We start from the raw sequence: 27,060 nt of genomic DNA, 5'->3' as shown, positions 1-27,060 counted from the left end.
AGGTACAAAAAATTGGTTTTAATCTACTTAAGCTATTCATCAGACATCTCTGTAGACACAGATTCCATTGAAATTTCTAAACAGATAGCCTAGACCAGATTCATAATCTGTTATTCCTACATGCCAACACTTCTTGTCACTGTTTTCGAAGTTAACAAATTTGTATTCAGTGTCTACTTGCTTTATGACAGAGATTTGATGGCACTCTCAGTGACATGCCTACTTTTGCTCCCATCTGCGACTGCTTTGATCATGTCTGAGAGGGTGACCAGACAGGTCTTCTGATTTTGTTGACAGCAGTTTCATACTTTCCTCAATAGGTTTCCTCTATTTGTTTAAATAGATTTTGAACATTATGAGCCCTTTATAATATTTTGACCTCACATCCAGTGATGCAATACACTGATCAATAAACAGAAAGAGAAGCAGAGATCATTCCATACAGGATTACTCAATACATACAGTGTGTTCAATAGCTACCAGAATGGAATTAAGTGAATGCAACATTAGCATAACTCAGTTCCAAACTTTAAGGGACAAAGTCTGTTGTCTTGTTGTCTAAGTACTTCCTTGGATGTATCACATGTTTTATTACCTTCAGACTTCCCAAATGTCTAACCATCTGGTTGGTCATGGAAGCCAAAACACAGAAAAACGACAATAAGTGGCAAATAGATGTATTTGACAGGTGGGTAGCAAAAGATGAGTAGATGTTGTAACAGCTCTTTGTATTAAGATTACAAAAGGTAGAAAAGTGCCATTTATTTTAAAAAATAAATCCCACTGTCTTTCCATGTGGGTTCTGAGATCAGAGAGGGAGCAGAATTGTATAGACACTAGATCAACAATCAAATGTATTGAACTCTCAATTTGTGTGTAACAAGGACACAGCTTTTCTTCTAAGTTTTAAAATATGGACATCTATTTTTCACGTCATTAGTAATTTCTTGGTAATCTGAGTTCCAAGTGGCTCCATTTTTCTGGGGTCATCTGTTCTGTTGACAAACCAAAACATTACTTGATTTCTTACTCTATTTTTGACCTCAGTTATTTTCCATCCTTCTACTTTTGCTTATCTTGGCCCTGTCTGCATGCAGAGATGTCTAACACATTTTGCTCTAGTCCAAAATTTGAACTTGCTTTGTCACCTTTGAGCTAATATGATGCTGCTATATTGTTAGATCATTAATGAAATTTGGAGAATAACAGAAGGGAATTCGAGCTCAGAATACGAATCAAATCAAAATTCAATTTCAAGTGGTTGCTAATGTTTACCAACTCTTTTCCAACCAGGAGACACTTTAAATGTTCTCTTTTTCCTTGGATGAAACCTGCTGATGTGAAGCTGGGGTCTCCCCTCCCCATGAATGAGTCTTTCACTCCTCTCCCATACCCACAGTATCATTGTCTGCCAGAGAGAAAAACCCCAAAGTAATCACTGCGTTATTTTGAAGAGTAGTAAAATTTCCCTTTGTATGAACATCACTGATCCAGATTTTGCCCAGGCCTGGTATTTATGACCAAGAAGGTAATTAGGGTTGAGCTTCAAGACGGCAGAAGAGTAAGAAGTGGAGATCACGTTCCTCCCCACAAATACATCAGAAATACATCTACACGTAGAACAACACCTACAGAACACCTACTGAATGCTGGCAGAAGACCTCAGACCCCCGAAAAGGCAAGAAACTCCCCACGTACCTGGGTAGGGAAAAAGAAAAAAGAAAAAGCAGAGACAAAAGAATAGGGACGGGACCTGCACCAGTGGGAGGGAGCCATGAAGGAGGAAAGGTGTCCACACACTAGGAAGGCCCTTCGCAGGCAGAGACTGCGGGTGGCAGAGGGGGAAAGCTTTGGAGCCGCAGAGGAGAGCACAGCCACAGGGGTGTGGAGGGCAAAGCAGAGAGATTCCAGCACAGAGGATCAGTGCCAACTGGCACTCACCAGCCTGAGAGGCTTGTCTGCTCACCTGCAAGGGCAGATAGGGCTGGGAACCGAGGCTCGGGCTTCGGTCAGATCACAGGGAGAGGACTGGAGTTGGCGGCGTGAGCACAGCCTGCAGGGGGTTAGTGTGCCACGGCTGGCCAGGAGGGAGTCTGGGAAAAAGTCTGGACCTGGTGAATAGGCAGGAGACTTTTTCTTCCCTCTTTGTTTCCTGGTGCGCGAGGAGAGAGGATTAAGAGCACCGCTTAAAGGAGCTCCAGAGACGGGCGTGAGCCACGGCTAACAGCGCAGACCCCAGAGACGTGTGTGGGACGATGGGGCTGCTGCTGCCGCCACCAAGAAGCCTGTGTTCGAGCACAGGTCACTCTCCACACCTCCCTTCCAGGGAGCCTGTGCGGCCCGCCACTGCCAGGGTCCCGGGATCCAGGGACAACTTCCCCGGGAGAACTCACGGTGCACCTCAGGCTGGTGTAACATCACGCTGGCCTCTGCCGCTGCAGGCTCACCCCACATCCGTACCCCTCCCTCCCCCCAGCCTGAGTGAGCCAGAGTCCCCGAATCAGCTGCTCCTTTAACCCCGTCCTGTCTGAGAGAAGAACAGACACCCACCAGCAACCTACACGCAGAGGCGGGGCCAAATCCAAAGCTGAGACCCGGGAGCTGTGCGAACAAAGAAGAGAAAGGGAAATCTCTCCCAGCAGCCTCAGGAGCAGCGGATTAAATCTCCACAATCAACTTGATGTACCCTGCCTCTGTGGAATACCTGAATAGACAATGAATCATCCCAAATTGAGGAGATGGAATTTGGGAGCAACGATATATACCTATTTTTCATTTTTCTCTTTTTGTGAGTGTGTATGTGGATGCTTCTGTGTGTGATTTTGTCTGTATGGCATTGCATTTGTCATTTGTCCTAGGGTTCTGTCTGTCTGTTTTTTTGTTTTACTTTTTAGTACAGATTTTAGCACTTGTTATCATTGGTGGATTTGTTTTTTGGTTTCACAGCTTTCCTCTTTCTTTCTTTCCTTTTCAAAAATTTTTTTTTGTTACTTAAAAACATTTCTTAATAATTACTTTTTATTTTAATAACTTTATTTTATTTTACTTTATTATATTTTATTTTATCTTCTTTCTTTCTTTCTTTCTTTCTTTCTTTCATTCTTTTCTCCCTTTTATTCTGAGCTGTGTGGATGACAGGCTCTTGGTGCTCCAGCCAGGCATCAGGGCTGTGCCTCTGAGGTGGGAGAGCCAAGTTCAGGACAATGGTCCACAAGAGGCCTCCTAGCTCCATGTAACATCAAACAGTGAAAATCTCCCAGAGATCCCCATCTCAATGCCAAGACCCAGATCCACCGAATGACCAGCAAGCTAAGTGCAGGACACGCCAAACAACTAGCAAGACAGAAACACAATACCATCCATTAGGACACAGACTGCCTTAACCCATAATAAGGCCACAAACATGCCAAAACACACAACCACATGTGGACTTACCCACCAAAAAGACAAGATCCAGCCTCATCCACCAGAACACAGGCACTAGTCCCCTCCACCCAGAAGCCTACACAACACACTGAACCAACCTTAGCCACTGGGGACAGACAGCAAAAACAACGGGAACTACGAACCTGCAGCCTGCGAAAAGGAGACCCCAAACACAGTAAGATAAGCAAAATGAGAAGACAGAGAAACACACAGCAGATGAAGAAGCAAGGCAAAAACCCACCAGAGCTAACAAATGAAGAACAAGTAGGCAGTCTACCAGAAAAAGAATTCAGAGCAATGATAGTAAAGATGATCCAAAATCTTGGAAATAGGATGGAGAAAATGCAACAAATATTTAACAAGGAACTAGAAGAACTAAAGAGCAAACAAACAGTGAGGAACAACACAGCATATGAAATTCAAAACTCTCTAGAAGGGATCAATAGAAGAAAGACTGAGGGAGAAGGACGGATAAGTGACCTGAAAGATAAAATAGTGGAAATAACTACTGCAGAGCCGAATAAAGAAAAAAGAATGAAAATAATTAAGGAGAGTCTCAGAGACCTCAGGGACAACATTATACACACCAACATTAGAATTAGAGGGGTCCCAGGTAAAGAACAGAAAAAGAAAGGGACTGAGAAAATATTTGAAGACATTATAGTTGAAAACTTCCCTAATATGGGAAAGGAAATAGTTAATCAAGTCCAGGAAGCACAGAGAGTCCCATACAGGATAAATCCAAGGAGAAATGCACCAAGACACATATTAATCAAACTTTCAAAAATTAAATGCAAAGAAAAAACATTAAAAGCAGCAAGGGAAAAACAACAAATAGCACACAAGGGAATCCCCATAAGTTTAACAGCTATCATTCAGCAGAAATTCTGCAAGCCAGAAGGGAGTGGCAGGACATATTTAAAGTGATGAAGGAGAAAAACCTACACCCAAGATTACTCTACCCAGCAAGGATCTTATTCAGATGTGATGGAGAAGTTAAAACCTTTACAGACAAGCAAAAGCTAAAAGAATTCAGCACCACGAAACCAGCTTTACAACAAATGCTAAAGGAACTTCTCTAGGCAGGAAACACAAGAGAAGGAAAAGACCTACAATAACAAACCCAAAACAATTAAGAAAATGGTAAGAGGAACATACATATCGATAATTACCTTAAATGTAAATGGATTAAATGCTCCCACCAAAAGACATAGACTGGCTGAATGGATACAAAAACAAGACCTGTATATATGCTGTCTACAAGAGACCCACTTCTGACCTAGGGACACATACAGACTGAAATTGAGGGTAGGGAAAAAGATATTCCATGCAAATGGAAATCAAAAGAAAGCTGGAGTAGCAATTCTCATATCAGACAAAATAGACTTTAAAACAAAGACTATTCAAGAGACAAAGAAGAACACTACATAATGATCAAGGGATCAATCCTAGAAGAAAATATAACAATTGTAAATATTTATGCACCCAGCATAGGAGCAACTCAATAGATAAGGCAAATACTAACAGCCATAAAAGGGGAAATCGACAGTAACACAATCAAAGTAGGGGACTTTAACACCCCAGTTTCACCAATGGACAGATAATCCAAAATGAAAATAAGTAAGGAAACACAAGCTTTAAATGATTCATTAAACAAGATGGACTTAATTGATATTTATAGGACATTCCATCCAAAAACAACATAATACACATTCTTCTCAAGTGCTCATGGAATATTTTCCAGGGTAGATCATATCTTGGGTCACAAACCAAGCCTTGGTAAATTTAAGAAAATTGAGATCATATCAAATATATTTTCCGACCACAATGCTATGATACTAGGTATCAATTATAGGAAGACATCTGTAAAAAATACAAACACATGGAGGCTAAACAATACACTACTTAATAACCGAGAGTTCACGGAGGAAATCAAAGAGGAAATAAAAAAAAACCGAGAAACAAATGACAATGAAAACACGATGACCCAAAACCTGTGGGATGCAGCAAAAGCATTTCTAACAGGGAAGTTTATAGCAATACAACCCTACCTCAAGAAACAAGAAAAATCTCAAATAGACAACCTAACCTTACACCTAAAGCAATCAGAGAAAGAAGAACAAAAAACCCCAAAGTTGACAGAAAGAAAGAAATCATAAAGATCAGATCAGAAATAAATGAAAAAGAAATGAAGGAAACAATAAAAAAAGATTAATAAAACTAAAAGCTGGTTCTTCGAGGAGATAAACAAAATTGATAAACCATTAGCCAGTCTCATCAAGAAAAAAAGGGAGAAGACTCAAATCAATAGAATTAGAAATGAAAAAGGAGAAGTAACAACTGACACTGCAGAAATACAAAGGATCATGAGAGATTACTACAAGCAACTATATGCCAATAAAATGGTCAACCTGGAAGAAATGGACAAATTCTTAGAAATGCACAACCTTCTGGGGCTGAACCAGGAAGATATAGAAAATATGAACAAACCAATCACAAGCACTGAAATTGAAACTGTGATTAAAAATCTTCCAACAAACAAAAGCCCAGGACCATATGGCTTCACAGGCGAATTCTATCAAACATTTAGAGAAGAGCTAACACCTATCTTTCTCAAACTCTTCTAAAATATAGCAGAGGGAGGAACACTCCCAAACCCATTCTACGAGGCCACCATCACCCTGATACCAAAACCAGACAAAGATGTCACAAAGAAAGAAAACTACAGGCCAATATCACTGATGAACATAGATGCAAAAATCCGCAACAAAATACTGGCAAACAGAATCCAACAGCACATTAAAAGGATCATATACCATGATCAAGTGGGGTTTATCCCAGGAATGCAAGGATTCTTCAATATATGCAAATCAATCAATGTGATACACCATATGAACAAATTGAAGGAGAAAAAACATATGATCATCTCAATAGATGCAGAGAAAGCTTTCGACAAAATTCAACACTCATTTATGATAAAAAACCCTGCAGAAAGTAGGCATAGAGGGAACTTTCCTCAGCATAATAAAGGCCACATATGACAAACCCACAGCCAACATCATCCTCAGTGGTGAAAAACTGCAAGCACTTCCACTAAGATCAGGAACAAGAAAACGTTGCCCACTCTCACCACTATTATTCAACATAGATTTGGACGTTGTAGCCACAGCAATTAGAGAAGAAAAAGAAATAAAAGGAATGCAAATTGGAAAAGAAGAATTAAAGCTGTCACTTTTTACAGATGACATGATATTATACATGGAGAATCCTAAAGATGCTACTTGAAAATTACTAGATATAATCAATGAATTTGGTAAAGTAGCAAGATACAAAATTAATGCACAGAAATCTTTACTTTCCTATACACTGATGATGAAAACTCTGAAAGTGAAATAAAGAAAACACTCCCATTTTCCACTGCAACAAAAAGAATAACATATCTAGGAATAAACCTACCTAAGGAGAAAAAAGACCTGTATGTCGAAAATTACAAGACACTGATGAAAGAAATTAAAGATGATACAAATAGATGGAGAGATATACCATGCTCCTGGATTGGAAGAATCAATATTGTGAAAATGACTCTACTACCCAAAGCAATCTACAGATTCAATGCAATCCCTATCAAACTACCACTGGCATTTTTCACAGAACTAGAACAAAAAATTTCACAATTTGTATGGAAACACAAAAGACCCCGAATAGCCAAAGCAATCTTGAGAATGAAAAACGGAGCTGGAGGAATCAGGCTCCCTGACGTCAGACTATACTACAAAGCTACAGTAATCAAGACACTATGGTACTGGCACAAAAGCAGAAATATAGATCAATGGAACAGGACAGAAAGACCAGAGATAAACCCATGCACATATGGTCACCTTATGTTTGATGAAGGAGGCAAGAATATACAGTGGAGAAAAAACAGCCTCATCAGTAAGTGGTGCTGGGAAAACTGGGCAGCTACATGTAAAAGAATGAAATTAGAACACTCCCTAACACCATACACAAAAATAAACTCAAAATGGATTAAAGACCTAAATGTAATGCCAGACACTATCAAACTCTTAGAGGAAAAACATAGGCAGAAGACTCTATGACATAAATCACAGCAAGATCCTTTTTGACCCACCTCCTAGAGAAATGGAAATAAAAACAAAAATAAACAAATGGGACGTAATGAAACTTAAAAGCTTTTACACAGCAAAGGAAACCATAAAAAAGATGAGAAGACAACCCTCAGAATGGGAGAAAATATTTGCAAATGAAGCAACGGACAAAGACTAATCTCCAAAATTTGCAAGCAGCTCGTGCAGCTCAATATCAAATAAACAAACAACCCAATCCAAAAATGGGCAGAAGACCTAAATAGACATTTCTCCAAAGAAGATATACAGATTGCCAACGAACACATGAAAGAATCATCAACATCATTAATTATTAGAGAAATGCAAATCAAAACTAAAATGAGATATCACCTCAGACCAGTCAGAATGGCCATCATCAAAAAATCTACAAACGATAAATGCTGGAGAGGGTTTGGAGAAAAGGGAACCCTCTTGCACTGTTGGTGGGAATGTACAATGATACAGCCACTGTGGAGTACGGTATGGAGGTTCCTTATAAAACTAAAATAGAACTATTGTATGACCCAGCAATCCCACTACTGGACATATACCCTGAGAAAACCGTAGTTCAAAAAGAGTCATGTACCACAATGTTCATTGCAGCACTATTTACAATAGCCAAGACATGGAAGCAACCTAAGTGTCCATCGACAGATGAATGGGTAAAGAAGTTGTGGCACATATATACAATGGAATATTACTCAGCCATAAAAAGAAACGAAATTTAGTTATTTGTAGTGAGGTGGATGGACGTAGAGTCTGTCATGCAGAGTGAAGTCAGAAAGAGAAAAACAAATACCATATGCTAACACACATATAAGAAATATAAAAAAAAGTGGTCATGAAGAACCTAGGAGCAAGATGGGAATAAAGACACAGACCTACTAGAGAATGGACTTGAGGATACAGGGAGTGGGAAGGGTAAGCTGGGACAAAGTAAGAGATTGGCATGGGCATATATACACTACCAAACGTAAAATAGATAGCTAGTGGGAAGCAGCCGCATAGCACAGGGAGATCAGCTCGGTGCTTTGTGACCACGTCGAAGGGTGAGATAGGGAGGGTGGTAGGGAGGCAGACGCAAGAGGAAAGACATATAAGGACATATGTATATGTATACCTGATTCACTTTGTTATAAAGCAGAAACCAACACACCATTTTAAAGAAATTATACTCCAATAAAGATGTTAAAAAAAAAGAAGGTCATTAATCTGATTTTAAATCAGGGCTTTCCTGGTGGCACAGTGGCTGAGAGTCCACCTGCCAATGCAGGGAACACGGGTTCGTGTCCTGGTCCGGGAAGATCCCACATGCCATGGAGACGCTGGGCCAATGAGCCATGGCTGCCGAGGCTGCGCGTCCGGAGCCTGTGCTCCATAATGGGAGAGGCCACAACAGTGAGAGGCCCGCATACCACACACACACACAAAAAAAATCATAAGCACTGCCTACCCTGGTCTCCACTTATGTAGTACCAACAAAGAACAGAGACTTTGAAATTAGATTTTTCTTTATTGCGCCCCAGATAAAATGCACAGCAGATTGTTCATTCCTTGAAAAACTAACTACAGAGAAAATGCTACTTTCCAGGAACTCCTGCAGTAATTGAGAAATAAAGCAATAGACAAGCTCCCCACTTCACTGCCCTTCATACCACCAGTCTCCTTGAGTGGAAGGAACCACATAAGGGGTTATATTGCCAATGTCCACAATAAAATCTAGTGGTATATCCCCCACAAAAAAAAAGTTCTAAAAAGTTTGTGGACTTGTCAATCTTTTCCCCTAAGACTGGAATATCTACAGTATTTTTCTGATATTGGTATAGGTATACTGCTATTTTTTTATTAAGGTTTTTATAATTCATCTCTCTTTGGTGTATCTTTTTTTATTTCTGATAGTTCTGTATTCTTAATTTAAGATGTATTTATTGTTAGTGGTTTAGAGTTACATTTTGTCTTTTTTCAGTCCAATCTGACAGTATTAGTCAATTAATTGGAATATTTAGTCCATTTACATTTAATATAATTTCTGGCACAACAGGCTAATAACTGTCATTTTATGATTTATTTTCTATTTGCCCTACCTGTTTTTAGTTTTCTTTGACTTTTCCTTATTGACTTATTTTGGATTAATCAAGGATTTCTTTCCCATTTTCTCTGTTAGCCTGTTAGTCATACATTTTTTCAAGCTTTTTGTTGCTGATGTGGAAATTGCATCCATTCTTGACTTACTACAGTCTAATATAAATTGCTTTCTTTTGGCACTTCTCACACAATTCTAAGACCTCAGAACATTTTTATTCCATTGACTCCCATTTCATCTTTTGTGTTATTGTCATTGTGTATTTCATTCTGTTATATTTTAGACCACACCAGACATTAACCTCATTATTTTGTACAGTTAATGTTAATTTATACTTCCCCAGATGTATATATGGACATTTACCTTATTAAAATTTTTTGATTTCTGCATTTCATTTCTTAATTTAGATGGAAACATCAAGGGGAATTTAACAAAAAAGTGAAAAGATGATTATTAAATAAAAAGTGTTCTCTTACTTTCTTAAGTACAAATAAAATTCCCTTTGGTGTGTGACAAGTGTTATGACAAGTGTCAGCTCCCTGCCCTTTACCTAACTGCTTCGTTTTGCCTCTGTTGCAAGGAGGTTGGTAACCAGTCAGATGATGCTGTTGTTTTGATTCAATTGGTTCACATGAAGATGGCTCCTGGGAGCATGTGGTGCATAGCAGGTGCTCCTCGTCTATTAGCTCCCCCTGTTTTCCCAGATCCCAGGCACGTGGCTTCTTCCAAACACCAGCCTGTCTTTCTAGCCTCATCTAACAGCTATGTACTGTGGGTGTGCCTCTTCCTGGATCATGAACAACGTGACATTAGGGACACCATCCCCTTCATCTTTGCATTTACCATTAGTGCTTATCAAGGGCTCTGGCATTTAATGGGCAGTGATGGATGTTTTCTGATTGGGTTAATGAAGGATGGAAGGAATGAACAAACAATCAACACTCAGTTATGCCTGTTCATAGAGAAACGCTCCCTACCATGCACTGAGACCTTATACCAGCACACGCTGAGTCTCCTGTTGACTTTGCACCTGTCTTTTCCTGGGTCAGGCTGGGGATGGGCTGTGGTGAGGGTCATTTCATCTTCATTAAGTTGCACTCCTGACCTACCCTCTGCTCCCTTGGTGAAAGTTCCCAACAGCCCCAAAGCGATATGCACTGTGGGTGGGCCCAGGGGACAGACACCAGGACCAGTGAATCTGTGAGCAAAGCCCAGCTTCCCCACCCCTGCTTCTACTCTCTCACCACTTTGTCCACCAAAAAGAATTTTTTTAAAGAAAAAAAGAGACAATGTGGAAGAAGAAGAAAACTTGGCATTCAACAAATGTTTGTTTATACACACTGAATACCACTAGCTAAATCTACAATGCCTGAAGAATATGGTGTTTTCTGTAATAGATTAATGTTTAAAACACTCAAGGATGAATATCAATTTGCAAAGATTGCCGTCTATGATACTTTTTCTCAAAAAAAATTACATAGTTTTCTTGAAGAGAATGGAAAAGTTGCCACTCTAATAAATACAGATTAAAGTATGTGTAATATTGCATGCTATTGTGTACCAGTTATACTGAATTTAAAGACTAAAAATACAAGAAAACCTCATATATTATCATTTATTTGTGTCCCACCTATAGTTTCTCATAGGTGATGTCTTTTTCAGAAACTAATATTTCTGACTCTGTCTTTATAATAGTTTAGAAGCATTAAAGAAGATCGGATGGTCACCACAGAGGAAATGAAATATTTGAAAATATGTGACTGTTACTTAGGAAATGTGGAATATTGGCTGACTTTCAAAAGTGCAATAAAGCTTGTACTTTATCTCTCAAATGAACAAGCAGGTGAAAATGAGTGTTTTCTATCTTAGACTGACCACTGGTTTCTGGCATTTTAATATTATTTCTGCTTCACTACTCTAAAATCAAAATAGATAAATAATATCCTCAGGGAAATAACTATGCCTTCGTTTATTCTCCATACTGAAAAAGACATGCTTAGAGGTCAATAAATAATAAATAATATAACAACACACTCTGACCTTAGAAAATTTTATATTTTTTTCAATATGTATTTATAGAATCTGTATTTTAACTTGTAAAGAGTTCTCAAATTAGCCCCACTACAAATCAGTATTGATTTCAGATGATACTTGGCTGTGACCTTGGTTGTGTGACATCTCTTGGTCTTCCTTCTACACCTGGTTTCAGGAGCGGCTTCTGCTGTCCCTGCTGCCAGCACACATAGCCATGGAGATGAAAGCTGAGATCATCCAGAGGCTGCAAGGCCCCAAAGCCGGCCAAATGGAAAACACCAACAACTTTCACAACCTGTACGTCAAGCGGCACACTAACGTCAGGTACGCTGCTGCTCTGTTCCCCTTCCGCAGAAAGTCTGGGGAGCCTGTCTGCCAGGTGGGGGACCTATTGAACTGGGAGCCCATAATCTGACAGTTTCATGTGTCCCTTGGAACTGTTTATCTGTGAGTGTAGAGTAATTATCACTCCACCTACCCACGTGCTGCCTCTCGGGCCTTCACATTAAGATAAGAAAATGGGTTCCTCTACTTACAGCATTTTGTGACCATCAATTACAAAGGGGAGAGAAGTGGACAATGGGGCCCTTATTCTGGGAGCTCCTTGGTCAGATCTCACTTTGCCCCTGAAACCCAGGACTCAGTATCAGTAAGATTAAAGAGTCATGGGCTCTAGGCACAAGGACTGGTTCCTCAAGGTGGACTTGGCAAGGGCAGGGCCTTGGGAAGCCAGCACTTTCCAGGGAAGCTGGATGTTCTGCTGTCAATCAGGAATGATGGGTTTCTGGGTTATGGCTGGTACCCAGCATCATAGGGGACCAACATTCACCTTAATTAAGTTATAATGAAAGGTACTGCTTCTCCAAGAGTGGTATGGCCATCCACGCTTCCCAGCGAGCCATTCCTGGATTCCCAGTAACTGGAAAACTAACATGGGGTTGTGGTCAGGAAGGAGGATGGTATAGGACCTCTTCTCCCCTGAGCTCTAGAGAGGAGCTGTGCAGGTCCTCACTTCAGTCTGGAGAGGGTGCTCCCTCCTGTGCTCCCCTCCATCTCTGGCTACAGTGGTGTGGGACCTCTCCACATATGGGTGCCCTGGTCCTCACTGTTGTCCATGCCCACCCATTCCTGATACCACTTCTCTGGGGATTGTCCTTTCATCCATTCGATTACATTGCAGTGGTGCTTGCTATTCTGGCTGGCTTATCTCAATAAGTAACCTGTGCATGCCTCACTCATTATGTTATTCCTTTAGTTGTCAGGGTTACTCACCCTCCCCCACCCCATTCAAAATTTAATAACAACAACCACAAACACAAACTAAAGTGTGTTTAGAATCGTCTAGAATTGTAATAAGGCTGTTTGCCTTCAAGTCCAGACCTTTTCCATTGCGTGATGCAGCCTTCTATCTGGTTACTTCAGGTCAAGGATTTTTGAAATTTATTAAGAAACAATATTAACTGTAGCTTAATTTGTGCATTGCTAAGACAAATCACATTTTAACACATGATTTTAGAAAAAGGTATGGCCCAAGCACACAAAGAGCTAATATACAATGAGAAATGCACATTGAAAGGGAGACAACAGAGAAAAAAAGTTGGATATCAAGTAGGAACTAAGGAAAAAACATTGAATAAATGAGGAATCAAGAGTAAATTTTTTTATAGTCTCCACCTTTTTTTTTTCTTGGAATAATAGGAAAGAACTATGTGTGTATATATACATATATATACGTATGTATGTATATGTGCATATATTTATGTGTTTGTGTGTGTGTGTATATATATATATACATATATATATATATATACATATATATGTATATGTATATATATACATACACAGAGACAGAGAACATTCATACATGTTAAGGAGTAAAACTGGACTTCCTTGGTGGCACAGTGGTTAAGAATCCTCCTGCAAATACAGGGACACAGGTTCGAGCCCTGGTCCAGGAAGATCCCACTTGCTGGGGAGCAACTAAGCCCATGCACCACAACTACAGAGCCTGTGCTCTAGAGCACATGAGCCACAACTACTGAGCCCATGCACAACAACTAATGAAGCCCATGCATCCTAGAGCCCGCATGCCACAATTACTGAGCCCACGTGCCGCAACTACTGAAGCCCATGCACTCTAGGGCCCCCATGCAGCAACTACTGAGCCCATGTGCTGCAATTACCAAAGCCCGCGTGCCTAGAGCCCATGCTTTGCAACAAGAGAAGCCACCACAATGAGAAGCCCGCACACCACAGCAAAGAGTAGCCCCCACTCACTACAACTAGAGAAAGCCTTCACACAGCAACAAAGACCCAGTGCAGCCAAAAGAAAAGGAATAAAATTATTTAAAACACTAGACTGCATTTAGGTTTTTAAGCATTTTACCTACATAATTAAAGAAAAAACATTTATGGTGTCTGACAAGATATACTATAGTAGAAATTGCTCTTTCCAGCCTTAACTATATGAAAATCAGCAATGCCCCTTCCATCTCCAGAAATATTTTTATGTCACTTATTGGTATTCAAAATGTGTAAGGATAAATGTGTCTGTATCTAAATAGGATCACAGACTATATTTAAGTAGCTGTGATATAATCCAGGAACAATAGACCTGTAAAAATGACTGAAGACACAACCAATCTCAAGCAGTTGATAATGGTCTGCATAATATCTGTATTAGTTATCAGTTTCTGTGTAACAAATTACCCCAAAACTTAGTGGCTTTAAAGAACAATAAGCACACCAATCAGAATGGTCATCATCAAAAAGTCTATAAATAACAAATGCTGGAGAGGATGTGGAGAAAAGGGAGCCCTCTTACTTTGTTGGTAGGAATGTAAATTGTTGCAGCCACTATGGAAAACAGTATGGAGGTTCCTCAAAAAACTAAAAATAAAGCTACCATATAATACAGCAATCCAACTCCTGGGCATATATCTGGAAAAAAACACAATTCAGAAAGATACATGCAGGGCTTCCCTGGTGGCGTAGTGGTTGAGAGTCCGCCTGCCGATGCAGGGGACACAGGTTTGTGCCCCAGTCTGGGAATATCCCACATGCTGCAGAGCGGCTGGGCCCATGAGCCATGGTCACTGAGCCTGTGCGTCCGGAGCCTGTGCTCTGCAAAGAGAGAGGACACAACAGTGAGAGAGTGAGAGGCCCACATACCACAAAAAATAAAAAATAAAAAATAAATAAATAAACACTCTCTTTAAAAAAAAAAAAAAAAGATACATGCACCCCAATGTTCACTGCAGCACCATTTACAACAGCCAAGGCATGGAAGCAATCCAAATGTCCATTGACAGATGAATGGATAAAGAAGATGTGGTACATATATACAATGGAATATTACTTAGCCATAAAAAATGTAATAATGCCATTTGCAGCAACATGGATGGACCTAGAGATTATCATTAAGTGAAGTAAGTCAGAGAAAGACAACCCTCATATGATGTCACTTCCATGTAGAATCTAAAATACAATACAAATCAACATATCTATGAAACAAAAACAGACTCACAGACATAGAGAACAGACTTGTGATTGCTAAGGGGAAGGGGCTTGGAAGAGGGAAGGACTGAGAGTTTGGGATTAGTAGAGGCAAGCTATTATACATAGAATGGATAAACAACAAGGTCCTACTGTATAGCACAGGGAACTATATTCAATATCCTATGACAAACCATATGGAAAGAAATATGAAAAAAAAATATATATATGTATAACTGAATCATTTTGCTGTATAGAAGAAACTAACACAACATTGTAAATCAGCTATACTTCAAAAGAGAAGAATGATAAAAAAAAACATAGAATGGGAGAAAATATTTGCAATAATATATCTGATAAGGGACTTGAATCCAGAATATATAAAGAACTTTTACAGCTCAACAATAAAAATACAAATAACCTAATTAAAAAAAGAACAACAAACATCTCACAACATTTGTGGGTTTGAGTTTGGGAGCAGCTTACCCAGGTGGTTTTGGCATAGACTTTCCCATGAGGCTTCAGGCTGCTGGGCAATCTGTTCCCAATGTGACTTCCCACCTGGTGGACAGGTTAACTTCCTGTTGGCTGGAGGCCTCAGTTCCTCATCATTGGGCCTCTTCACAGGTTGCTTGAGTATCATCACAACATGGCTGCTTGCTTCCCCAGAGGGAGGGTTCCAGGTGGAAGCTGCAATATCTTTTATGATCTAACCTTGGAAGGTCACTTCTGGTCATTTCTGCAGTATCCTATTGGTTACACAATTCAGCCCTACCCATTATGGGAAGGGACAGTACAAGAGTGTGAGTACTGGGAGGTGAGGATCACTGGGGCCATCTTGGAAGCTGATTAACACACTTATCTAAGGCAAAGGATTGGTGAAGCAGCTTCAACTGTCTTCAGAGATTGTGTAGAATATGTTTGCAGTGTTAAATTAAATTTAAATTCATAAAACATATTTGGGATCCTAAAGTAACTTAAATTCTTAAAACTTAAAAATGCAAAAGCTTCAATGGCATGGAGTACCAATTAATTTTAAAGGAAATATGAAAACATATGGCCTTTTCCTCCTGAAACAGGACAGGTATAATAAACAAAGAAGCAGATAAAATACCTAGTTAATGCAGGTAGTTCAGTCAACACCTGAGGGTGTTTTTTAATGAGAATTATTAGGTTTATAGACCAAAAAGATCTGTGGGTAACTTTTAGTTTTGCTCTGATGATTCATTCAATGAAATATTTATTCTCCGTTAATAACATTGATTAGCTCTTTACTAACTGATATAATAACAATAATAATAATAGGAATAAGTAGAATGAGGAGGAAGTGGAGAAGAAAAAGAATTTATAGATTTGAAGGTAGCAACTACCAGTTGCCATCTGAATCATTGTCTTCCTCTGAATCCCTCCCTCTAGTGCTGAAACATTCACAAACCCATCATGTCTTTGAAAACAAACATAAATCCCTGAATCGAGTGCCACCCTCCAACTCTGAAATTACCTCCATGAATTTCATAGCCCATATTCCAGAACAATTTTCCACTCTCTAACTAGACTTCCTTATTTTCTCTCCCTCCTCAAATCACCACCCTCTGGCTTTAACCTCCCCAATGTCACAGAATTCATTCTTCCTACATTCACCACCAGATGTCTTGTTCACAAATCTGAATATGACTTCCTCTGCATCCTATCTCATTGACCACATGGTTATGCTTGATCCCATTCGCCTTGTCTTTGCACTTAAGTAATTCTACATCCTTGGGTTTCCATGCCATCGTTTCCCCTTTGTTTTCTCCCTGCAGTCTTCTTTATTGTTTTCTCATCCCTAAATCTAGGCTGTTCTGTAAATGAAAGCATTTCCAGGGCTCTCCTAACTCCTCTGTTCTCTCCAGCTCACACCCAGGACTTAATGACCATCTATATGATGCTAAGACACAGAACTCAACCATAGTTTTCCATAAGCATCTACCTAATGGTTTTCTTCTTGGGTCTCCCACTGACACCACCCTCAGACTCAACCCAACCAAAGTGGAGCTAGTCAACTTCTCCTGCAAGCTTGATTTGATTTGTACACTAGGTACAGCCCCAGTACTCAGCCATAAACCAGTCTTTATCTCAGCACTTCCTTTTCCTAGACACTTCCCACAACATCTAATCCCTAACAAAGCCTGATTCATTCTTCTTCCTACAAATCTCTCCTCTCTGTCCAGTTCTCCCCATTTCCCCCACTTATAGACCTTCCACAGGGCTCCCCAGGATGTACCAGATAGATTCTAACTGATCTGCCCAGCTCCAGGTTGCTGCCGCCATAGTGGTCTTTCTCAAGTGGTGATGTGATCCGAGTCTAGGTCGGGTTTCCTTCCTGTGGGACCCCTGCAGTGCTCTGCGTCTCTTCTTCCATAACTCTTTGTACATTGTGTCCCAGTTACTCATATACAGTCTGCATCTTCCTGCCCAGTAACCACAGGGCCAGCTTCAGACCTGTACATTCAGCCCATCTTGGGCTCCTTCACCCACTACATGTCTTGACACAGGAAACACTGTGGAGGTTGTCAAGAAAAAGTAGAGTCAACTACTCATTCTCACGTTCTCCCTCCCATGCTGCCTGGATCAGGCATCTTCCTCTGAGTGACAGTAATGCCTCCTGTTGGACCATGGCTCAGCATCTGTGGGTCCCTGCCTCTGCAGGAGAGCACAGGAGAAGTAGGGATGATTTTATGGCACCATCTGAATGGAGAGCACAAAAGCCCCAGCAGTCCTGATTTCCCTGGACCAGAGGTCTCCCCCTGCTTCTGTCCATCATCAGAGGAGCAAGTCTTTCCTCCAAGGTGAAGCCACAGCCTTGTACTTTGCCTGAGGAGCAGAGTGTTGCCAGCAGCAGAGGTCAAGCCATGTTCTGCCTGGGACCAGGCTGACAGCTGCCACACTTTTTTTTTTAATTGAGGAAAAATATACATAGCATTTACAATTTTATCCATTTTAAATTGTACAGTGCAGTGTCATTAAATACATCCATGTTGTTCTGCAACCATCACAAACATCCATGTCCAGAACATTTTTTCATCCCAAACTGAAGCTCCATACCCACTGAACAACAATGCCCCATCCCCAGACTCTGGCAGCCACCATGCTACTCTCTGTCTCTATGGTTAGTCTAAGTACTTCATATAAGTGAAATCATATAATATTTGTCCTTTTGAGTCTGGCTTATTTCACTCAATTTCATGTCTTCAAGGTTCATCCAAGTTGTGGTGTGTGTCAGAATTTCATTTCTTTTAAAGACTGAATAATATTCCACTGTATTATACACCACAGTTTCATCCATCCATTTCTTTAAATGTCAATAGACATTTGCTTCATTTTATGAATAATATTTCTGTGAATATGGGTATATGAATATCTGTTTGAGTTCCTGCTTTCAGCTCTTTTGGGTATATACCTAAGACTGGAATTGCTGGATCCTATATATGGTAATTTTATGTTTCATAAAATTTTGTGAATTGGCAGTTATTTTTGTTTCATGACCCATCTTAAACCATACCATATTCACTACCAGAACCCAGAATTTTAGGCTTCATTATTAGTCCTTTACACAAAACATAAACACGTTATTGTGTAGGTAAAGTTGTAATGTACACAGTGGTACTGTAGTTTCTCTATCCTGACCCATCAAGGTTAGCTAAACACATACACAACTCTAAGGAATCTCACATTTGCCCTCCCAGCCTGTACATCCCATAAAGGGAAGCTGTGCTGTCATTTCCTAAGTGACTTTCCCTGGCTCTTCACCACCTCCACTGTTCTGTCTTACAGCACTCTTCTGTTTTCTTTTATAGCACTTATTATCACCGTAATTGGACGTTGGTTGGTGTCCTTATTTGTTTCATGCATCCCCCAAACCAAACTCTGAGCTTTAGAAAGATGTTCTGTATCTGCTCCCCTGGCAGGTAGTAAGGAAGCCAGAATTTTTTCTTTGAATCAATAAAAACAGGATTTGACTTTTATTATTTTGCTTCTTCTACATAGGAATCCTTACACTATAAAATCATGTAATGATTCAAATAGAAGCATACTCCTTTGATATCAGAATTATGACACTGTAATGTACTGTCAGGTTGAAGACCATATAAATGAGAGAGGCGGGGAGGGGCTGGCCCTGAGAGAAGAAAGGTGAGCAGTAAAAACAGACTAGAATAGAGAAAGTGCATCACATGAATTTTTCTTCAACGATTTAATTATAAAAAATTAACATCAAAAAAAATTTAATGGGAAAGTTTAGCAAAATGTTTACATATTCCATACCCAGGGAAATGACCTTTTGTAAAAATATAAAATGTAAAAACTTATACTCTTTTAATGGGAAAAACTACCATTACTTTCTTAACGAATATCAACTTGCAAATATGGCACCCACTGGTTTGTTCCCACAGTATCCTCTATGCGGACATTGTTGGGTTCACCCGTCTGGCCAGTGACTGCTCCCCAGGAGAACTGGTCCACATGCTGAATGAACTCTTTGGAAAATTTGATCAAATTGCAAAGGTGAGTATTAGTGATTGCCTTCTATTTTGAGGATATATAAAATTTGGGCTTACTTTTTCTCTGGTCCTTATCAATTTTTTACCTCTTCATAAAAGCATCCTTTAGGAATGTTGTTTGTAGATTTGTTGGATTTATTTGCCATCGAGCCCTGATAAATCTCAAAGCTACACTGGGAATGAGAGATGTCATAGCATATAATTAGCATATGTTTTCATCTAATTTTAAAACTTCTGCTTAAATATAGCTCAGCACACATACAATGAATGCATTCAAGATGATGAGATTTGATTTGCACATCTCTCTCTACTGTGCTGCTCTAAGATTCTCTTTTTAGGCATTTCGATGTCAAGGAGTTGGAAACATGATTTCCTCTCCCGTTGTAACTATTACATATTCACAGTGTTAAGTGGCATCCTGGGAAAATCCCTAAAATAGGATGCATCCCTTCTTCCTAAGCGCTTTATTGACTGTTGTCCCCTTTTTATCCACTGACCCTTTTGCCACTTGCAGAGATGTAAGTTCAGTATTTGTCATTCATATGCTCATTTGTGGGAAGTTTCACAGAGAAGAAATGATGACAACTGATCTAAAACCATACTAGACTTTATTCTAGACTTATTTATTGGAACTATTAAGGTTTCTGGTGGGAATATTGATAATTTTTTTTCTTTCCTGCTAGCCCTCTACTTCTATCTCATAAAATGTTTCTGGTCAGCTTAATTTTGTCTCTGAATTGTTCCCCCCAAAAACTACATTATTATGCTTATTAAAATGCATTATTTACATAAGGAAGTGTTGGCTCTAAGTTTAGTTCATGGTGAGATTTTGAAAACAATAGGTGAGATTTTGCTCACTTTTAAACAATAAAGAAAATTCCAGCCAGGCCTCCTAGGCATAAATCTGGCTTGCAGATGTTCACAGAGTCACTCTTGGGTCAAGCTTTCAATGAGGTGTCTTATGTTGCCCAACTGACCATGACAGATCTCATTGGGAATTCTAAAAAATCACTAAGATTATAGCTCTGTTTCCTTCCTTTACCAAACCAAAGGAAGAGGTTGAGTTTGGGGTAGAGGGGGCCTCATCTTTAGAAAACGTCTTGAAAGTTTGAGTCAGTAAAAGGTCATTTTTGTTGCACTACCTGGTCACAGTAGGAAGAAATATCCTAATCTTGGCTGATAACAACAAAGCTCCAGTGATTACATGGCATTTTCCCCACACGCAAGGCTCTGTGTCCAAATTACTTCTCTCCATATGGGCACCAGTCAAACTGATTAGGGGCCCACCCTACTCCTGTATGGCCTCATCTTAACTAATTACATCTACAATGACCCTATGGCCAAATAATGTCACATTCACAGGTACCAGGGGTTAGGATTTCAACATGTGAATCTGAGGCGGACACAATTTATAACTCATAAGGGAGGTACTCAGTGTGACTTCCTGCTCCTCTCTGATCATTGTAACAAAGGAATGTCCAGATAATATCAGAGACTGGCCTAGGATAGCTTGGTCCATCCATTGCTGGTCACAAGGGCAGCATGCTTTGGATATCAGTTCATGGCTCATAGTTCAAAACATGGAGTTGGTGAGCATTATAAGCAAACTGATAGTTCAGTCCATTGAGGGAATACTACATAAAGCACATTAAGTTAAGGAACTCAACGTCACTGCTTATTCACTCTTAGTTTTTATCCACTTTAATGAGGCATAATTGGCATACAGAAAGCTATACATATTTCACATGCATACAACTTACTGAGCTTAGGGATACACCCTTGAAACCATCACTACAATCTATGCCATAAACATCTATCACCTACAAAAGTTTCCTCTCACCCTTTTAATTTATCATTATCATCATCATTATTATTTTGTGATTAAAACACTTAACATAAGATCTACCTTCTTAGCCAATGTTTAGGTATACAATATAATACTATTAACTATAGACACTATGCTGTAGAGTAGATCTCTAGGACTTATTCATCATGCACAACTGAAACTTTGTGCTCTTTGACCAACACCTCCCCATTTTCCCCTCTTCCAGGCCTGGAAACCACCATTCTATACTCTGCTTCTGTGTTTGACCAATTTAGATTCCTCATATAAGTGGTATCATGTAGTATTTGTCATTCTGTGTCTGGTTTATTTCACTTAACAAGTCAAATTCAACAGCACTTTAAAAAGATCATATACCATGACAAACTGGGAGTTATCCTCGGGATGCAAGTTGGATAGCATTGTAGATCAATTGATGGGATATACCACATTAACAGAATGAAGGGTAAAAATCATATGATCATCTCAATCAATTGATGCAGAAAAAGCATTGGACAAAATTCAACACGCTTTTATGATTAAAAACTCTCAACTAATAAGAAGGAACTTACCTCAACACAATAAAGCCATATATGAAAAACCCACAGTGAATATCATACTTAACAGTGACAAACTGAAAGCTTTTCTTCTAAGATTGGGCATAAGACAAGGATACCTACTCTCACCAGTTCTGTTCAACATAGTGCTGGAAGTTCCTGACGCAGCAGTTAGGCAAGAAAAAGAAATAAAAGACATCCAACTCAAGAGAAGTAAAATTATCTCTGTTTGCAGATGATATGACCTTATATGTAGAAAACCCTAAAGAGTCCACAAAAATCTGTTAGAACTAATAAATAAACTCAGTAAAGTTGCAGGATAAAAAGTCAATGTACAATAATCAGTTGTATTTCTATACAATGAAGTATCTCAAAAGGAAATCAAGAAAACACATTTATATTATCATCAAAAATAATAAAATACTTAGGAAATAGACTTAACTAAGTGAATGACTTATACACCAAAAACTATAAAATATTGATAAAAGAAATATAAAGAGAAACAAATAAGTAGAAAGACATTCCATGTTCATGGGTTGAAAGAATTAATATTGTTAAAATAGTACCCAAAACCATCTACAGATTCAATGCAATCTCTATCAAAATCCCAATGGTAGTTTTTACAGAAATAGAAAAAAAAATCCTAAAATTCATATAAAACCACAAGAGACACCAAATATCCAAAGCAATTTTGAGCAAGAAAAACAAAGCTGGAAGCATCATGCTTCCTGATATCAAAATATATTGCAAAACTACCGCAATCAAAACAGTCTGATACTGGTATTAAAGATAGACATACAGACCAATGGAACAGAATAGAGAGACTAGAAATAAACCCATGCATATACAGTCAGCTGATCATTGATAAGAGTGCCAAGAATTCACTATTCTTAATCTTACTGTTTTCTAGACTCAGGATACATATTTAGGAAGTATAGGAGAAAAACCTTATTAATAAGCAATGTTTTGCCTTTTTATTATTTAAAACATTGTTATCAGGAATTACTAACACATCATCTATAATGTTATAGATAAGCATGAAAGTACACAGCTCTCTATGAGACAGGGAAAGAAATCTGCAAAATCTTCAGTAAACTTAACACATACTTAAGAACAAAAAGATCTTATGTTCATTTTATTATTTCAAATTTGTTCATTTTATACATAAGCCTGTGCGAGTGTTAAGAAGAAAAAAAAATCTGGGATTTCCCTGGTGGTCCAGTGGTTAAGACTCCAGGCTCCCAATGCACAGGTTTGATCTCTGACGGGAGAGCTAGGATCCCACATGCCATGCAGCATGGCCAAAAAAATAAAAATCTGTGTTTGGTACATCTTTGTTTATTTATGTATTTATTATAAATTTGAGTGAAGAGTCTATAAACTAGTTGAAAAGGTTAGAAATGGATGTAGGATTAATGCATATGAATGAAGTTAATCTCAATATTATGATATAAATACAACCCAGCCAAGAAAAATAATGAGTTTGTCTAACTTTATATTAAAACGGTTTAACCTCAGATCAGAATTAAGTTTTAAATTACTTGGCAACGTTGAATGGTGGCTTATTATGTTGTAGAGATGTTTATCGGAAGCTACATGTCTGCAGGTAAGAATCTGCTTCAGCTTTAAAAGAAATGAGAAAAATCGTGAGCACAGTAGGAAATGACAAAAATTCTACTTCCAGTTGAGTTCTGCTTACCATTTTCTATCCTGAAAGATTCTGTTTTGCATAGAATGTTTCATTTCACTGTCAATGTTTGGATTTGTTCAGACTAAAGAGAATGGTCTTATCTTTACCCTCCTCAGCTGTGTTAAGTGTAAATCATTCCAGAACTTTCTCTCAGCTTTCCCCTTCTACCCCTTACCCTGATTCTTCCTGCTTTGGTAAAGGGGCATGCAGGTGAGGGTGGCTCAATCTTGATAGGTAATTAAGGAAAACTCAAACTCAAGAACTTCTCATTTCTTTCTCCCCACAAAACCTATTCATTGTGGCAATGCCAGTAGAACTAGCACTTGGTGATATTTGGTAAATCAAAATCATTATATATGTGCTTAATGCAGCTGAACTTCTGTGATTTCTTCTTTCAGGAGAATGAATGCATGAGAATAAAAATTCTAGGAGACTGCTACTACTGTGTTTCCGGACTCCCTATCTCTCTCCCTAACCATGCCAAGAATTGTGTGAAAATGGGACTGGATATGTGTGAAGCCATAAAGTAAGTGTAATGCTTAGTAAGAGCTTTTTTAACTGTTTGATAAGTTTTAGTTGTAGTTCTTACAACTATTCCTATTTTTCTGTCTACTGAAACTAAATACATGATTGTACATTTAAATATAAATGGGCAGAGACTCATTTATTGGTGTGTGAGAACCAAGTCCAAAGTAAGACTTCTGTGTTTTGTATTGCTATTATTAGTCTTAGATTACAGCAACACTGAGTTAGAATCTATGGGAAGGGACATTTGTGTTTGTTTCAAAAGTGCTTTTTTTAAAAAAAAATGTAAAGGTCTCCTCCAATCTTCAGGAAAATGTCTGTACTCTTAGCATCTCTTGATTTCTGACAAGTACATGTAAATTGTAAGAGAGAAAGTCGTTTTTACCACCAGACTGCCATGAATATAAAAATCCAGCCCAGAATTACTCCATCTAAGTCATGCTCAGCTCTGTGAATGTAGTTTCAGTTTATATCCATAATAATTTTCTGCCTTGTATCTATAGGTTCTTTCATGGTAATTCTAGAGAAGATTTGCTTACATAGAATAATGTTATCATTACAGTTGACAAGTACAGGGTTAAAATATGAGGTAAAAAGTGAATTTTCACTGCCCGTACCATAACGCATACTTCTTTATAAGTACCTTCATAGAAGCCAGGGTATTCTTATAAATGATAAAAGCTCTTGTTTTCTGATTGTGTGATTGAAGGATTTCAGTTTGGGTTTTTTTTTTTGGGGGGTGAGGAATTGCCTAGTTTTGGTCAAGTGATTTTCCCCTATCCTCCACATATTTTTCGTCTAAACAGGATAGGAACCATGTGCTTGATGGTCTAATTCCTTGCCTCGGGGTCAGAGTAAATAGGACCTTAAGTGAGAAAGCAGCAAGTCAAGTTATGACTGTGTTTAGCCCACCGTGGTGTTCGTTGTGCGCCGAAATGGACTGAGAGGTTCGTCGGTGGGTTTCCAGTGCTGGCCAGGGAGGAACAGTGAAGCCCTAGCTGCAGCAGAGTCCGCAGACCTAAGTGTCCAGATCCACTAGTTCAGCCTTGTCAGGGTCCACTGTGGGGTGGTCAGGGATTGAGAGGCAAAGGAATCGAGAGGAATCGAAGGAAGATTCAAGATGGGAGGGGTGGGCAGTGTCGCCTCAGCTTCCCACCTGAAATACATTGTGTAGGAAATAACTGTCCCCCTTCTTCTCCCCATAAGTAAATCATTTGTCTTCTCGGAGACATTAAAAAAAAAAAGTTTTTCAGCCTTATTTCAAGAGTCATTAACTATTCACGCCACTATGGGTCTAGAGGGAAGTGAATTTAATCAATGTAGATCTAACAGATTTTCTCAAATGTATAACCCACCCCTGGAGGCCACCTCAGTGTTGGTTTCAAACATGAGGGGAAATGGATTCTATAAATGGGTTTTGTGAAGGATGATATTATGTGAATCAATAGCACATTGGATTCAACAATCCACCCTTTTACTAAAGCTTAATTTCTGCTTTGGAATCAACTGTTTTCCAGTTCTGTTAAGTTTATGTAATTCCAATATGTTGAAGAGCCCTTAGAAAAAAGATTCCCCCCAAAAAAAAATTTACAAAAAAAGAAAAAAGATTCCCTACATTCTGTCCACTGGCATGTTGTCAGGTCATCAGTAATACCTTCTTTTGTTGTTACATTTGTTTATTGGGGTTAAATATACATACATAAATATTGCCCTTTGAACCATTTTTACATGTACAATTCAGCAGCATTAAATACATTCAAAATGTCATACAACCATCACCACTATCTACTTCCAGAACCTTTTCATTGTCCCAAACAGAAACTCTGTACCCACTAAGCAATAACTCCCCATTCCCTTCCTCCCAGCCCCTGGTAACCTCTGTTCTACTTTCTGCCTCTATAAATTTGCCTGTTCTAGATATTTCATGCAACTGGAATTGTACAATACTTGTTCTTTTGCGTGTGACTTATTTCACTTTATATAATGTTTTCAAGGTTTATTAATATTGTGGTATGTATCAGTACTTCATTCCTTTTAATGATGGAATAACATTCCATTTTATGTATGTATTGCATTTTATCCATTCATCATAGATGCCTCAGTGATATCTTATATGTCCAGCATCTCAGTAATGTCAACAGATTTGAGTGAACTTCCAGAGCACTTCCTTATACTTAAACTTAAGTTTCATATCCTAATGGCCATGTGTCCCCATGATCTGCTACTCCTTGACCAAGAGCTTCTGAATTCTTCCCCTGCTATGTATCAACAGTTCGGCTCATGTACAGTTGACAAAGTGATCAGTAATAGGTTGTTTTAGCCCAATCGAAAAATGGGCAGAAGACCTAAACAGACATTTCTCCAAAGAAGACATACAGATGGCCAACAGGCACATGAAAAGATGCTCAACATCGCTAATTATTAGAGAAATGCAAATCAAAACTAACATGATGTATCACCTCACACTGGTCAGAATGGCCATCATTAAAAAGTCTACAAATAACAAATGATGGAGAGGGTGTGGAGAAAAGGGAACCCTCCTACATTGTTGGTGGGAATGTAAAATGGTGCAACCACTGTGTGAAACAGTATGGAAGTTCCTCAAAAAACTAAAAATAGAATTGCCAGAAGATCCAGCAATCCCACTCCTGGGCATATATCCAGACAAAACTACAATTCAAAAAGATACATACACCCGTGTGTTCGTAGCAGCACTATTCACAATAGCCAAGATATGGAAACAACCTAAATGTTCATTGACAGATG

The 27,060-nt window shown here is 38.9% G+C and overlaps 1 protein-coding gene across 1 annotated transcript in view; it reads left to right on the top strand.

Moving 5' to 3' along the window:
• The window catches only part of ADCY2 (adenylate cyclase 2), a gene marked incomplete at its 5' end in the record, with an annotated part of 450,707 nt that overhangs the window by 284,006 nt on the left and 139,641 nt on the right, over positions 1-27,060 (top strand). Inside the window, 3 exons of the mRNA XM_079704024.1 lie at positions 11,843-11,991; positions 19,593-19,704; positions 24,168-24,295. Coding sequence (XP_079560150.1) covers positions 11,843-11,991; positions 19,593-19,704; positions 24,168-24,295 — 389 coding nt within the window. The remainder of the gene's footprint in view (positions 1-11,842; positions 11,992-19,592; positions 19,705-24,167; positions 24,296-27,060) is intronic.

Source organism: Hyperoodon ampullatus, assembly GCF_949752795.1.
Source record: "Hyperoodon ampullatus genome assembly, chromosome: 4".
NCBI classification, from domain to species: domain Eukaryota; kingdom Metazoa; phylum Chordata; class Mammalia; order Artiodactyla; family Ziphiidae; genus Hyperoodon; species Hyperoodon ampullatus.
The sequence above is the reverse complement of the archived record's forward strand: the minus strand, read 5'-3'. Positions and strand labels throughout refer to the sequence as shown.